The sequence below is a fragment of the Podarcis tiliguerta genome (genome assembly GCF_965153285.1).
Source record: "Podarcis tiliguerta genome assembly, chromosome: 5".
Taxonomy (NCBI): Eukaryota; Metazoa; Chordata; class Lepidosauria; order Squamata; family Lacertidae; genus Podarcis; species Podarcis tiliguerta.
In genome coordinates, this window is record NC_139538.1 from 61338505 (window position 1) to 61355206 (window position 16702).

At 39.7% G+C, this 16702-nt stretch overlaps 1 protein-coding gene across 16 annotated transcripts in view; it reads right to left on the reverse strand.

Annotated features, from left to right (window-relative positions):
* Positions 1 to 16702, reverse strand: part of CPEB3 (cytoplasmic polyadenylation element binding protein 3) — a 73634-nt gene that overhangs the window by 11967 nt on the left and 44965 nt on the right. For 9 of the 16 annotated variants that reach the window (XM_083443612.1, XM_083443609.1, XM_083443620.1 and 6 more), the window contains 2 exons: positions 8174 to 8341; positions 7980 to 8069 (listed from right to left, as the gene is read on the reverse strand). In XM_083443612.1, coding sequence (XP_083299738.1) covers positions 7980 to 8069; positions 8174 to 8341 — 258 coding nt within the window. Of the gene's footprint in view, positions 1 to 7979; positions 8070 to 8173; positions 8342 to 14009; positions 14034 to 16702 lie in introns of all 16 variants that reach the window. The other 7 variants (XM_083443622.1, XM_083443618.1, XM_083443608.1 and 4 more) reach the window with 1 other exon arrangement.

The window sequence follows — 16702 nt, forward strand, 5'->3', positions numbered from 1 at the left end:
TTGAACACTAATAAAATTGTACTTCAAAATCCAAGGATGAAATGAAAAGTCAAAGAAGCTGGTTTAAGAATACGAACCCAGAGCTACTTAAAAAAAAAATCTGCAGAGTTTCATTTAAAGCGTTGCTGTGCTGTGACTTGCTTTCCAAAAACATCAAAGGCATTAGCGCTAAAGAAATTGCAAAATAGAAGAGACTAATCTTACTTTAGCTACTGCAGAAGAGTGATATTGCATATTAGGCTATGAAGCTAGTTTCTTTAGGCAGTGGCAATGTACTGCAGTGCCAGCTGACTCATTCAACCAAGGAAATGGTGCATAAACATTTCAGATGAGGTAAAAAAAATAGTTTTACAGCTTGATTCCTATGTAGTGCCCTCTTGTCACAAAGCCACAGGAAAACTGCCACATAAAAGACATTATTCCTTATTGCTATTGGACTTCTTCGTATTAAAGCTTTAAACTAATTTATGCAGCAGCAGCATCTCTGCATCACAAATACAGAAGCACACTGTAAAGAATGAAAGTTAATCTATAAAAGGACGAAGCAACACGGAGAGAGCATAATTATTCCTAGGGATAAAGAAAATCTATTTTGCCTTAACACTCCATTGGAAACATGCAAGAAATTTGTGTCAACTGATCCATTTTCAATGAGCTTTGAAGAGCTGCCCCCAACACAACTGGGGTCAGGGTAAAAGGGTTTCCTGTCCAGGACTGGCAGGATGCTGACAAGTGTGCACTGGGGGAAGGGGGGCTGGAGTCTGACTCAGGTGAGGCGGTCAATGACATGTGCGGTACTGCACAAGCCAGGAGGCAAGAGTTGAAAGCAGGGGACTTTTCAGAGCTGGAGGGTGGAGCACAGGATGTGTTGGAAGAAGAGGAAGAAAAGCCAGGTCAGATAAGTGAAGGACTAGGTGCTTCCCGACCCTTCTCCTGCACCACTGTCTCTCAGGAGGGGACTGAAAAGGGATTAGGAGAGGAAGCTTCCACCCAGCTGTAGCCTCTGTCATGAGGGAAGGTAGATAAACTGGTAGAGGGGGAGTGGTCTGCTGTTGTGACAGCTGCTCCATAGAGTGTGTAGGTATCCAGACTATAGAAGCTGTAGAACAGGGGATTAACGTCTGATGCTCAGAAAAAGCCATTTACTACGCCAGGAGACTGAGAAGTTGTCAGTTTCTGGGAACTCGGATGGGAGTGAGTGATTTAAGTGCCCCAACCCCACATAAGTGCCCTAATGGGCGTAGGGTCTGCAAAAGCCTTCCTTTTTCTCTTTCATTCCAGCTAAAAAAGATTTTATTACAGTGGTACCTCAGGTTACATATGCTTCAGGTTACAGACTCCGCTAACCCAGAAATAGTGCTTCAGGTTAAGAACTTTGCTTCAGGATGAGAACAGAAATCATGTTCCGGCAGTGCGGCAGCAGGAGGAGGCCCCATTAGCTAAAGTGGTGCTTCAGGTTAAGAACCGTTTCAAGTTAAGTACAGACCTCCGGAACGAATTAAGTACTTAACCTGAGGTACCACTGTACTTTTATTATTATTTTAATTGGAAATAAACTGTTTTAGTCAACCCTGCTTTGACCTATCAGTCATGCACACTTCATTTCTGCTTGCTCCTTTTTCTGTGAGGTTGGGGCTGTGCCAAGGGCAAAAGAAACAATGCTGCAAAGATGCATGAAACACAAAACTGAACAGTGTGCAGGTTCCTTTACTTCCTGACTTGGGAGAAAGCCCCACTGAGCTCAAGTGGACTTATTTCTGAGTAAACATGCATATGTCTGAGGTGTTAACCTTGCAGACTGTTATGGATGCTGGTTATAAGACCAACTTTACATGAGAATATTAAAATATATGCCCTCTACAGAAAGCATGAAAAATTTTTTGCGTGTTCAGACCCAGAGACCTCCCCCCTAAATACACCCTTGAGTCAAATTTTAGTTTTGGTTTTGGCAGAATTTGGGCCACAACTTTATTGATTACAGGAGGTGAGTGGTTGCATAGGCTCTGGTTCGACTCCCTTGCAGGCAGTGCTGACCCAGGGCACCAGCAGCCAAGGGTGAACACCTGGGTAGGCAAAAAGCTGGGAACAGACCATGTTCACCACCCAGATGCCCCCCTGGACTCAGGTACGGGCACAACCCCCTCTTGGGGCTTGACCAAACCAGTTGAGTCCCTGGATTCATTTAATGGAATATCCTTCACATAGGGATGGCGAAACTGTTCTCGCATCCCTCTATCACCTGAACCAGTGCCTATCTGCAACCTTACAAGCTGTGACGATTTGCTACACAGCAGGCAAAACCCAAATGGCAACAGCCAATCAGCCAAGTGGGGAAATTCCTGCCATGCCCCTGTCCCAACAACACATGACACACGACGGCATAGCAAGGTCAATCACAAAATGCCCTAAAAGTAGGGAGAGGTGGGTGGGTGTTCTGAATGCACGAGCCGAAAGAGGAAGCTCTGGGTCACGTGCATAGGTATATATGGTCCCTTGATCCATTTAGACTGCGCCTCATTGGCCAGATTGAACCCAAAGTTATCATCCCATATATTATGCATGCACACATACACACACATTTATATACATGAACATTCAGGATGAAGTTGAGGGGACAAATACAATCATCTACTTCAGACGTAACTGAAGTTGAGTTGTATGGTTTTAAAGATCATATAATATGCAAATTGAAGGATGCAGGCTTCTTCAAAACTCATTTTACCAATTCTGCATTTTTTTAAACAAAAAATTAAAACTCTGAAGCTTTTTGTCATTCAGTCTAGTTATGTTTTTTATTTAGACAGTGCCACTTGCATACCTGGCGCATGAAGTAGGGAGAAAGGCGACAGCAGTAAAGAGGATTATGTTTCACAGCATGTGCATCTGAAGAGTTCAGATGCAGGTTAGCCAGTGGGGAAACCCTGCAGCAATCACATTGATTGTGCCTGTGCCCCTTAAGATAACATTAGGAAAGAGCTTTGGTTATCCTATTCCATGAGTCTGCTTTCTTACCTAGAGTAACTGATCAATCCAAATCTTTACTAAAACATACCTGACCAAGCTCTTATTTTATCATGCACTTATGCAAGTTACTTTTATTGGCTAGTACCATTTTTGATGTTTTCTGTGCTTGCTATTTAATGTACCCAATTATATTTTCAAATGAATTTTTATGTGATGAAGCATAGGGGCTAAGAGATTGAATTCTATATCAGGGCACCCCTGATTCAAATCTTGCTTCTGCTGTAAACTTCCTAACTGGCCTCAGGTAAGCAACCCTCTCTCATCAAACTTCTCCCCATCTGCAATATGGGGGATAAGGACACTAATTTGTCTTATATAACTGTTGTATATACAATTACAACAGAATAATGCATATAAAGCATTTTAAACACACTATACAGATGTTAAATAATACTATTAGGATTTTTACAGTATCTTCTATAGAGTTTCTTCTAGGAATAATTGTGAGATACAAATTTTAAGTAACAGAACAGGCATTTCATAACTTAATAGGAAGCTTATGCACAAAATCTTCAGAATTATCTCCATAACCACAAAATGCACTTTACTCAATTGTTTACAACTAAATACTTTAATTTGAACAACTGCATCAACTAAGTTATACCTTTTATTAACTCTATAACCATATTTTTCTGTGTATGATGATGTTTTTTACTAAAAAAGTAGTCAAATTTTTTTGGGGGGGGTCTCATACATTGGTCGTGAATGCACAGGGGTTCGAGTTTGAGTTCTGGTGTGGGCAGCCCAAGTTCGAGTTTGGTCTCTGGACCAATTTCTTAATTTTGGGATTTTTTTAAAAAGGGGGTCGTCTTATATATGGGGGCATCTTATACACAGAAAAATATGGTACTTTGCCATTTGCCCTGGACATACTGTACTGTAATCCTTAGCAATATACAATACGCTCCAAGAATCTTCAAAACAACAAATGCTACTTCAGTTTCTAATAGAAGCAAAATCATGGATGGAACTGACACCTACATCACACACAGTGCAGTGCTTCAGAATATGGAGAATGTAAAATGCTATGTGAAAGCCATTTTTTGAATGTCTCAGAGACCAGAAATAGGAATCTCTTGTTCAAATATAGGGACTCAGCTTTAATTCCGAGAAGTCAGCTGTGTGAAAACACTTATGTTCTTAGCACTCTAAGACTCTATTTATTAACATAGTATGAAGATGGTTGGCCTTTGCAATTACAGCTTTCTGATTTAATATTTAATCCACAGCATTACTGTTTAATAAGAAGCACACTTAGCTTAGGATACAAACCATAAGAATACTTAAATGATTTGTGGTGATTGTTTAAATAACAGTAATTACATATACATTTGAGTGATGACTTTAAGGTATCATTTCCTAGTACCATAATTGGCTCAGGAGTAAAACATCTCAGAGTAACAGTTCTCAACAACAAGTTAGAGGTCTTTTGGTTAAATTAGTAGAATAGGAAGATATAGTGTCTATGCAACTGCTTCCTAAGCATTGGATACAGTAAAAAAGAAGGCAATATGTAGGTAGTAGTGCCTGATGATTTTTCCAAGAGTTAGTGTAGAATAATAATAATGTACCTGAAAGATCACAAAGAAGAACGGGGTTGTGAGAAGTATCAATAAACTTTGTATTTTGGCAACATGCGACTTGACTGGTAAGTAAGGCTTAGAATTTGAATGACAGGAGAGAATTGGGGGAAGATCTGGGGATTTTGAGTGTCTAGCTGGGTCAGATGTTATGTAGAAAAGAAAAGCAGAACTCATACAAGACACAAAACTCTGGTAAAATAAATTCAACTTGGACGCATGGTGGATCATCATGAAGCTACTTCAGTGAGAGGAAGGCAAAGTATTCAAAACAAACAAAGAGAAGAGGGATTCTTGATTAACACTGTTGCAGGGAGAGTTGGCCAGTATTTATTCAGGAATGCGACTTAAATTAACTTAGTCAAAAAGTAGGGTGGAGAAAAGACAAAGAATGGGGGAAGGGGCTCCATAGCTTTGGCACCTTTCAATCCCTGTGCCTCTTTAACACTAGCCAAGATGAGATTTCTTTTAGTGAAATCTTTGAACTGTTTGTAGCTGTTGAATGCGTTGCTGGCAATTTTTCACAACTTGGTAGTAGAGAAAGCAGCTGATTCAATATGCATTACCTAAATCTGAAGACACCAAAGGAGTAGAGTTGTGCTTTTCAGTACAGGACCACTAACCCAAGGGAAAAGTTGTCAAATCGTTTGTATAGATTCTCTCTCCTTTACCTGACATCTCATGCAAAGCTTCAACAACCTTGGTTGTGAATTCCTAGTAGTACTTAGAACCAAGAAGAGTGGTGATTCTGCTGATGTACACAGCAGACTTCCTGGCTAAGTTGATCTCATGTCTGCTGTTGAAATGTTGCTGTCCTGGGAGCAACAAACATCCCAGTGCAACTCAGGTATTCCTTGCCACTACGTCAACTATTCCATTCTGACTTGCCCCAGTGGGGCTGCCAGGAGGGCTTCTGTCAACAACTACCTTGGAACCATCATTACCAAGAAGTGACAGAGGAGTTTCCCAACAATTACAGGGACATAATTGACTGGAGATGTACATACTCATCACATAAAAAGTGTGGGGCTGACAAAGCAATGGGAATAATAGGCTTTGTGGGTGGAAATTCCAGAAATACAACCAAAGACTTCCCTAATGTTGACCACTGCAAAACTAAGACAGAAATAGGAACATACAACTTTAGATGGCAAGCAGATTCGGTAGGATTCCAATTCTTTAACCCAAAAGGCTGCTGGGTGACATGAAGAAGCTTTCCACACTATGGCACTACAGCCAATAAAAGGAGCAGTACTTGCCAAGTGTCTCTGTGCCATCAAAACACAAAAGCTCCCCTTCACTTAAGGGAGTTGGAATGTGACAATGCTGGTTGGATGGTCAAATATTTGGTGGGTTACCTAGAAGATTCAAAACACACTTATAGAAAAGGGGTGTGACACCCATGGTGTTGCACAACTACAGTTATAAGCCTGAGATAAAATATTTACAAGCCACAAGAAAACAAAATGCTGCAAAGGATACAGTAAAAAGTACTCTTAGCTAGCTGGAATAGATGTTGATCTCAGGAAACGTTGGCAAGGTTATTTTTTAAGCATCCCAACAACCAGTGATGGGTGAGAAGAGTGCTCAGGTGGAGTTAGAAACATGATAACAAAGACTGTCGACATAAGAATGTGAACATACCTGCAAAGGTACCAGCCTTTTGAACACAGAAGGAATGGTACTGCAGCTGTCAATTAAGTACCTGTTCCCAAGTTTACCTGACCAACAGAGTTTAATATATTCATGCTACAGGGTTTGTGCTGAAAGCTTTGACAGCTCAGAAGTCAGTTATAAATAATCTGGAACAGTTGTGACCGAGTGTTCTTTAGCACTTTCAGACAGACATTCAGGGCAACTGGCAGGGGCTTTGGAAGCTGTTTCCCACATTAGAACCATGATAAAAATAGGAAAAGACTGTTTCCTTGTCTTCTGCTAAAATAGATCTTACTCAACAAGATTTTTACAAGCATGACAGAGCACTGATTTAGCTTCCTCAAAGGTAGTTTAAACTGCTTCCAACAGTAACAATTAAGGCCTTTTGCAGTTCAGCAATAGGTATTTTTAAAAACTAAAGCAAGAGGAAACATGCTGGCTCCATAGTTCCCATGTACTCATGGGATGCTTCTGCTGGAGGAAGAAGGGAAGTGATTTTTGCCAATTCTTTCTCCCCCTGCTCCTTCAGACCCCCGTCTCTTCTGAAAATCTTCCCTATGGGGATGCAGAAATCTGTGGAATAGTGAAACAGATGCCACAGAGGGAGGGAAACAGGCAATAATAAACCCCACCGTTCCCCCAGGGAGGAGTCTCTCCTGGACTGTAATTCTTTATGTGAGCTCAAAGGCAACTCTGAAACCCACACACTATTAGGAATCACCTGGTCAAGCAGAAACTGGTTTTACCCTAGGCATGTATGATAAAATAAAAATAAAATCATATCCTTCTACAAATGCTCTTTGGGGAAAAGGCATCTTTAAACTTTGCAATCAAACTGGCAGGTTAACTGATTCATTTTGGTTTTCTCATCAACATGTTTATATTGTATATTCACTGCGTCATTTTTTGCTACAGTTAAAAATCATTTTGGAAAAATACAGTTGTTTTTAACATAAACAATTATCAAGTGGATGATCCTCCAGTGATCTGCCCAATAGTTTGAATAGGAATCATGAATCTTATTAGTCAGCATGCTCTCAAAAATATTACTGCTAGAGATGCTTCACTTACTATTAATCAACTCAGCTCAACCCAGCTAGAGAAGAGGAAATGTACGTTCACAGCCCAAAATACAGCCTATTGAAGTGGCATACATTTTTCTAGGCTAATCATCAGGGGTGATGGAAAATGTAGTCCAGCAACATCTGGAAGGCACCACACTGGCTACTCCTGTCCTATACAGTATGCCTGTGACTATGAAGTATTGTATGGACTAGCTTTGCAACAACTTTAAGCTCTTCTAAACAATCCAGATGCTGGACACTCATGCAAATGGTTATGAATTTATGTCCTAAAATACTAGCAAACACAATGATATTGCATCTAGCATATTGTTAGAGTGACCCTGTGTACATGCTCAAGAGAGAGATTAAAGAACTTTGAAAAGCCAAAAGGAAAAGCCAAGAACCACATATGTCTTTAGAGAAAGAGAAGAAAGAAACTATTCACATACAAAGCCTCATGTGCTGAAATTCTAAATTCATTTCTAAAAAAAATACTGTTAAAAGGACATCCTTTTTGTGTTTATTCCATATTCTACCATCAGAAGCAGCTTAATTTAAAAATACTTCAAGCACTTAAAAACGTATACTTAAAAATAACATTCACACACAGAAGGAACATTTACATGCACCAGAAGGCTTATATTAACCCGATTACCTTTAGGTGGAAAATATGACTTGCTTTCAGCTTTATGAGGCCAGTCTACTACAAGAGGTCCAAACCTACGAAAGCTGGCAGTGATTTCATCTATATAAAAAAAAAGTTGTAAAGACATTTAGAAAGGGAACTTCAAAGAAAATGACAATAATTCCCTTCCTCTCCACACACTGAACATTACTATTTCATAGTACCTTCATCAATGTCAGGAGGCAGACCTCCAACAAACACCTTCCTAGAATAACGTTCCACTCTTTCACCATTTTGACAGCGGGTTGGAGAGCTAAGACCTGATGATAAAGACTGGTCACCATGACTGTCATCTAAGAAGCCATCTTCGAAAGGAAAGAGTGAAGAACGACCTGCAAAAAATGTTGTAGTGTATTAGAAGTCAGAACATTACACTTTTCTGGAAAGACATATTCAATGAACAAACTAAGAGTGTTTTAAAATGTTGCAGTTCATGCTTCCCCAATGGGTTTTTAAATCCCTTCTATCATGCCATGCTATCACTGTTGTAGCCAGAGGTAAGTGAATTCTATATTGCAGATGAGTACAAATATTTTCTCTTGCCTACCTCTACCACATATTACAGCATGACTTGAACAGTGGTACTCAGATCACTAACCAATAATACACTGTTACTCTAGATGAGCATCTACAAGTGTCAAATTGATGGTGTAAGACACCTGTGTCAAATATAGGTGGGTTCAGATGCTGTGAATAATAATTATATGATCACCATGCATCATGAGGGACGAGTTGAGGTTTGCTTTCAGCACTTCTGTCGGGATTCTGTCCTTTCCTGGGGCTTTACCACATGCCTTGGAGTTGAGGGCATAGACAAATGCCAACCAACCAACCACCACACAATTTTTAAAATATGTACTTGATCCTCCAACCATACATGTGAATAAGTGTCATTTCTGATATCAATACATGTCAAGCATGTTACCAGCAAAGACCGGTTTGAACATGTGCAGATGACGAGGGTAATGTTGGGACCCCCTTACTCATTCATCCAGATGCACACAATACACACAGTGGTCAAGCGAGTTCAGAAATTAATTTTGGCTAGCTTGGAAAGAGGAGATAAAAGATGATAAAGTAGCCCATTCTGTTTGTAGATCACAAAATTTATCTGGAGCCATTTTCATGTTTTATAGCATTGATTAGAATGTAGGTCTGCAGGTAGGATTTTGTAAATGTTAATGTATTTTGTCCAGCATCTATGTTTTAGTTGCCTAGGAAATTATTATTATTATTGCAATAAAAATCAAACACAGAAGATTAATCTCTTATTCTGTCACCTGGAATGTTCATAATAATTATAATGGGCAATATATTATAAATTTAGGAAAATAAAAAGTTTTGAAAGGGCCAGTTGTATTAAACACCTGAACAATTTTAAACACATGGGAAAAACTCTGTGCTAAGGTGCTTGCTTTGAAGAAATGCTGGATGCATAAGAAAATTTCATCTTAAAATGTAAAGACTAAAGTGGAAGCACAAGCAAGTCCTAATTAATGTAAGTAGCCAATATAGTACGATCGCATCTTACGCACAATTAACTTGCATGATTTTTACTTTGCACAGTTGAAAGCCGTCTGTTTTAAAGCCCACAAATTAATTGCATGCAAGGTGGAGAGCTTAAAAGGTCATTTTGTAACTCGGTTTTCAGACTTGCTTATTGGGCTCTGGGATGCTCTCTGCCTTGCTTGGAAGGTAAGGATGGTCATGTGGGAGCAGTTCAGGTATACATGTTTTTGTGTATACGCACCACTGCAGAACATAACACCCTTGCAAGATCCAATCATACTGCAATTCCTATTTTGGATACACTCAAAAACTATGGGTTGGATCGCAAGATAAAAACAAGTGCGTGGAAGGAAAGTTTTGCATGCCCGCACTCCTCTCCTCAAATACCCACCTGTGCCCCACTCCAGAGGATCAGAGGGGCTTCCTAAACAATGTAGGAAGGGGTGTGGATGGGGTGTGCTAAGGGAGTAGAGGACTGCCCCAGATCAGGCAGAGGTCTACTCAATTCCTCACCTCCTGCAGTGCCCCCAATGCCATATGCCAAAACCTCTGAAAAAGATTTTTGGGAGGTTCAGGTGGCTGTAAGGAACATAAAATTTTCCTTCTGGAAACTTCCTTAGGTTAAATTAACTTATCTTTGGATCCAAGTCCATGTTGGAAAACATTTTCATCAATAATTAGTTTCTTCAGTCTATCCCTGTTCATGTGTCAGTGCTGCTCGGTGAAATTTTATCTTGACAAGGAAGCTTGTTAGAAAGAATGCTGGTCATCTCAGCTTTCACTTTAAAATGTTACACTAGTTCAGAATTATAGAGATAGTCTTAACCCTGTGGGTCTTTCTAGATTTTTGTTTATTTAAGGTATTTGTATCCATTTCTAACAAAAATTAATCAAGACAGTTAAAATAATAAATACCAGCTAAACAATTTTCTAAGCAACAAAAATCATTTAAGTTGCTTTAATATCAAGTAGGTCAAAAGTTGTAAATGTTTCTAGCACAATACTAAGCAGCGGCACCCAAAAACACTCTAAATACATTTTGCTATTCCATAGACTTGGTGCCAAAATAGAAAGCATCTTCCTTCATGCGTGTCCATCGCTATCCAATAAGCATCCATGGCACTGATGCATCAGCAGTCCCCAAAGCAAGGCAACTGCAACATCTATTCCATGAAAATGTCAACCTACAATCTTTTTTCATTCTTAATAAGCCTGTTTTATTATCATTTTAAATATAATTTTCCAAAGTTTCATTATCTGGAAACAGTTTTTCAAAATGGAATTTTACATGTGAGATTGACGTGCAAGATGACTCAAAATTTCTGTATTATTTTCTCTAAAATTCAGTAAAAGAAAATAGAGAATAGGATAATGACTCTATAATGCATTGATTGTTTTGCTTTCTCATTTGGTGAACTGAAATGCGTGTGTTCTTGCATTCCCTCTTAATTAGATAATGGTGTTGGGAACAGTTATCCTGCATTCACAACTCTAATTTTAAAAGTGAAACAATTCAATATTTAGTTAAGGACAGAAATGAAAAGGACAGAAAAGTGTAACATGCATGCAGAACAATAGCAATGAAATGTAAGTAGAAAAGGGGAGGTCTCTCAGGTCTAATATTCCCCTCTAGCCTCAAGCACCATCATGTAACCCTGCCTAGAAATGATGGAAAAAGCCAGGTATCCACTGCCGTAAGAGTCAAAAAAAGGAGGCAGATAGAAAAATAAGAAAACTTCCCTATTCAAGTTAGAATATGAACTACGAGAATATTCCTTCTAGTAGTTTAGATTAACTAACGAACTCTCCTTAGCTGGGGGCGGGGGCGGGGGATCCAGTTGCTAATGTGTTCCCTGCTCCACATAGTTTTCTTCAGTGCTTATATTTCAAAGACAGATAGTATTTGTGCCTTTTAAAATAGAAGGTTGCAAACAAGACTAAGATATTTTTACTCTAGCCCTTAGTATATTAACAGTGCTTTGCTATACATGTCTACTAAGAAATATTTTAACGGGACTTACTTATGATTTTAATGGAACTTACAGTATTTTTCGCCCATAGGACGAACCTAGTTTTTTGGGGGGGAAATCAAGGGGGGGGAATTTATTCCCCCCCCCCAGGTTTGCGCAGCCATCCCTAAGCTAGCGCTCCGTCTCCCTCTTCTGCCTTCAGGCACAGCCTCCCTAGCCTCTGTGGGGCAGCGCACTCTGCTGCCCTGCAGAGGCTTTGCGCAGCCATCCCCAAGCTAGAAGAGGAAGACGGAGCGCTCCGTCTCCCTCTTCTGCCTTCAGGGACAGCCTCTCTAGCCTCGGTGGGGCAGCGGCTTGTCCCGCTATCCCCCGAGCTTGTGGGGCTGGCGATGAGGCCCCGCCAGCCTCCAGACCAGGTCGGGGAATAGCGGGGTGGCGACGCTGCGCCTCCCCGCTGTCCCCCGAGCTTGTGGGCTGCAGGCTGCTGCCCACAAGCCTTGCGAGCCCACGGGACCTCCCGCCGGGCTTGCAAGGCTTGCGGATAGCTTCCTGAAGCCTGCATTCACCCCATAGGATGCACACACATTTCCCCTTCATTTTTGGAGGGGAAAAAGTGCGTCCTATAGGGCGAAAAATACGGTACTTACAACTAAGTGTTTAGGATTGCAGCCATGTCATGGCTGATATGGAAATTTGAGAAGCATGAAATCCTGTAGGCCCTCACTGGTCAGCCAGCCAGTGGCACATCGCTGGAATGATTGGCAGATATAGCGTTTGGCCATATTATTCAAGTCTGGAAATGGTGACTGAGTAGACTGGTTAGAGACAGAGAGCATGGCAATATTTTGAGAAGGAGCAGGGAGGTTGATACCTGTAACATCATTTCTTGAAATGGTCATCTGTGCTATCAAACAGGCCTATGCAAATCAACATTTGTGACTTTCTTTTCATCATGAAATATCCAAGCACAAAAGTACAGCCTATGGTCCCCTTAAGCATGTATCCCAAGGATGGCCCTTGGCTCTAGAACAGTTTTGGGGATCACTGGTCATGCTGGCTGGGGATGGTGGGAGTTGGACTCCAACAACATCTGGAGGGTCACAAAGTTTGTTATCTATGCTCTGGGTCATGGGTAGGCAAACTAAGGCCTGGGGGCCAGATCTGGCCCAATCGCCTTCTAAATCCGGCCCGCGGATGGTCTGGGAATCAGAGTGTTTTTACACAAGTAGAATGTGTGCTTTTATTTTAAATGCATCTCTGGGTTATTTGTGGGGCATAGGAATTCATTCATTCCCCCCAAAAAAAATATAGTCCGGCCCCCCACAAGGTCTGAGGGACAATGGACCGGCCCCCTGCTGAAAAAGTTTGCTGACCCCTGCTCTAGGTGCTGAAGTTTGCTGTATGCAAACACAGAAGCCGTATGTAGGATTGCACAGAAACCAGTAAGAATAAGGTTTTCCTTTAAAGGGCCACAGTAGCCCGCCCTCCCCCCATCTCTCTCTCTCCTAGGAAACTTCAAGACTAACATGCTAATTTCAGCAGAAACCTTTCTCTCAATTTTAAAATGAGAAGCCTGGTCTTTAAAAGAAAAACTCAGGATAACTTAAACTGAAGCTGCTCCTTCAACAATGTAATAAAACATACAGCATCACTGAAAAACCAACAAGGCAGAATATGTGCATGTGTTAAATTACTCAAGTTCAGTTTCAAGTATTAAATAATAACTTTAAAAATTGGCAGCAAAACAATGATTTGTGATAAATTAACCACAAGCAATTAGAAATCTGTATTGAGTGATTGCAGAAACAGAATCTGATACAGGAAAGCTGTACAGAGCATTACAGACTTGGGGGTGGCATGATAAAATAATAATTATCCACAGTATATCCACATATTATTATGGTCTATCATAGTCTCTGATGAAAAGTGAAATGGGTCATAGATTTACGAGCTGTGCCTGGGGAAAAGTAAAAACCTCCAGAAGTCCTCAAAGGCATAGAAACAGCGGTTCAATACATGTATACTCTAGTGTGCCTCTTCTAGGCAAATGTTTGATATTTTTTATCAGCATCTATAATCTTACATGCTTAAAAGCAACAATTTTTTTTTTAAAAGAAAATTGAACACTTCAATTTTTCATTTCTTTGTTAAAGCATGTGAGATCATAGATGTTGGTGCACACCTGTTCACATAGATCTTTGAAAATAGTTAAAAAAAATTTTGCCATTAGTAATATATCAACATTTCATGAATATTTTACTTTGGACAGTTCAGCGGCTACTGTCTACCACTACAGCACTGTGTTTTTTAAGAGAAACAAACAAAATCTCTCTCCTTTCAAAAACACTTCTCCACTATGTTCATATAACTATAAAGCTATATATCCAGTATTGGGACTAGTGCCATTATGGCAGCAAGGCGGAAGACACTCCTGTTGCCCCACAGAAATAACCAGCTGTACATAGCCTCAATTTGCTGTTCCCATCACCATATTCAGTAAAATTTAAAATATTTTTTTTACCTCGTCTCCGCCCATAGCTCCTGGCTGCATGTAAATACAGAAAAATATAGTGGGTATTGGCATAACAGTAATTACTATATATATTGTTTTCGGTAAAATTCAGCTTTTAAAAAAAGTAGTTTAAGTAATTCAAACAGTCCTAGGGTTAGTGACTGAGAGAAGCACTGTCTGGGCAACATGTTTCCCCAATAGCAAAGAATCTGTAGTAGGTGTCTAGAGGATGTAGACATTTATCCAGATGCCTATCTTGAATGATTTTTATGTAGAAAGCATTTTTAAAAGAGTTCCTCACAGAACTCAGTAGAAATAAATATATACAGCACTGAAAACTCAGCAATGTGCATTGTCAAAACATAACCATCCATCAGTATCTGTTTAAATGGCTAGACATAGAACTAAAAGTTGTGCGCACGCACATATTTGTTTTTCCCAGCAACACCAATCTTCAGTATTCATCTCAGATCTTGGCGAAATAATGTCAATGAAGAAACTCACTAGAAAACTCGAATTCTTACAAAAATGTTTAACGTATTTTTTATTTTATTTTTTAAATTACAGCCCCCAAAGTGGGGTTTGATTGTTTTTTACAAACCTTGACAAAACTGAGCTATGATAATAGTACATGGGTTACTAAATGTAGTAGAAGAAGCAGCAGAAGGGTGCTTATCTGATTGAGGCAGACAACTGAAACAAGCCATTTGGTAAATGAAGCTCTGAGTTAATTAAATGGGTTAGTGTGAATTTCTATACATTGCTTTATGCAGTTGAATCTTTATGAAGCTCCCACAATACTACCTGACATAGCATCTCTGCATTTTAGTCACACACGCTATTCCTAGAAATGCAGGGTCTATTATCACACTGAGAACAGCAAATGGATATGTTTTTCATTTTCTGATTGCTGCCTCCCTGCTGCAGCAATCTCTGAATTTTGTATTCTCCTTGTATTTCTCCTATCACAGAGAAAAATGCAGGCAGGCTGGGTAGGTGGGGGATACTGTCCAAAGGTGTTTTTATATTTATGGAGGGGGGCATGATTTAAACACAGAACTTTATGGAATTCAGCCAGACAAATAATCCTTTCTATGAAGCTAGCTTAATGGACATCCCAATCTATGTGGCAACCAGAAAGCACTTTCCAAATAAAAATAGTGAATAGCTCATGACTGCAAGATGAACATTTTTGGCATTGTAGCTGAAGAAGATTTGACTCTTCTAGCCAATATGTAGCTTATTTTCACATTCACACAAGATAAATTTAACAGAATTCAAATGGTTGTAAGCCAAATGACCCATATTCAGAGAGGAGGCCCAATGAATCAAATGGCTTAATTTAATCATGGCAATGGGATTTCTTGGAGTATGACTTACTCTGTTTATTTTTAAAATAGGTATGTGCTGCTGTTTCAGCTATGGACTGCATAACCCTTGGTGGAAACGGTGTGTAGGCAGAAGGCTGTAGGCTGTGTAAGAACTAAACTGGCAAGAAAATTTTATCCCTCTTGTCCTTTAATAAGGTCAAGAAGCTTACAGCAAACAAAATAGTGGTAATGCAATTTAAATATAAATATTTTGGAAACAGCAATAAAAAAGCAATAGCAACAAAACATAGCAGCAGTAAATGAACATTAATAATCAGGCAGTGATTATGAACATTAATAATCAGGTCAGTGATCGCTTTCAGTGGGGTAACTGGAATGCATGGAAGGGAACATATAAAAAGAGAGGTGTCCTTAAGGTACTCCAGTTCTGAGCAGGGGTTTAAAAGAAAAGCCTGCAGAGTTGAGCCCAAAGACCACACAAGATTGGAGTATTATACTCTGGTTTCATAAGACCACAGTCTTCCTAGAAACTAATGAGATAGTATGCTGAGGTTACTCAGCTCTGATAATATTTCAGCCTGGAACACCACATGACTTCACTCAGAGATTTCATGTAGCTATTGAGAAACAGGGCAGGGTTGCAGTTTGGGAGGGACAGACATACTTTACAGCCTCAACTTCTGGAATGCAGAACTGGCATTCATTCACATGGTCTTAAATATGCCATTTAATCTATGTTCTATATATGAAATTTTAGGATACTTAACGCATCTATCGGGGCCAAACAGACATCTGAAAACTTGGATTCAATGTGCAGAAACTGAAGCTAAACAATGGGTCCTGCTGTGCTAAGCTAGTTCAGATCCAGAAATTTGGACTCAAGATTTTACCAACATGGCTGTGAAAGAGAAAATTATTTATCTTAAGTATGACTGCTTGGGAAAATTTCAAAGTATTTGGCAAAGATTCCTTGAGTTTTTCCAAAGTCTTAGATTTCTTAAGAAAACTTCATGCGATTTAATGTTTGCATAAATATGGGGTGGGGCGGGTTATGTAACTTTTCTTTTAATGTGTTATTTCTTTTGTTTCACTGATCATTGTTCACCTTGGCAAGGGATAGGATGAGGGAGGGAGGAAATTATAGCTAGTTTTGAAATGCTTTTATTTATCACATTTCTTCGTGCTTTAGGTGCCAACTTAAAAAAAAAAAAAAAGGACTGAAAGAAGTTGGAATCCTGTGGCATCCAATTAATGAAAGGGCCAAGAGGCAGAGCAATAGATTCCTACCATCACCTTCTGGCACTTGCCTCCAGAACCAACCTAATGCTACATTATCAGTCATCATTCAGAAGCACCATCTTTTAAAAATTA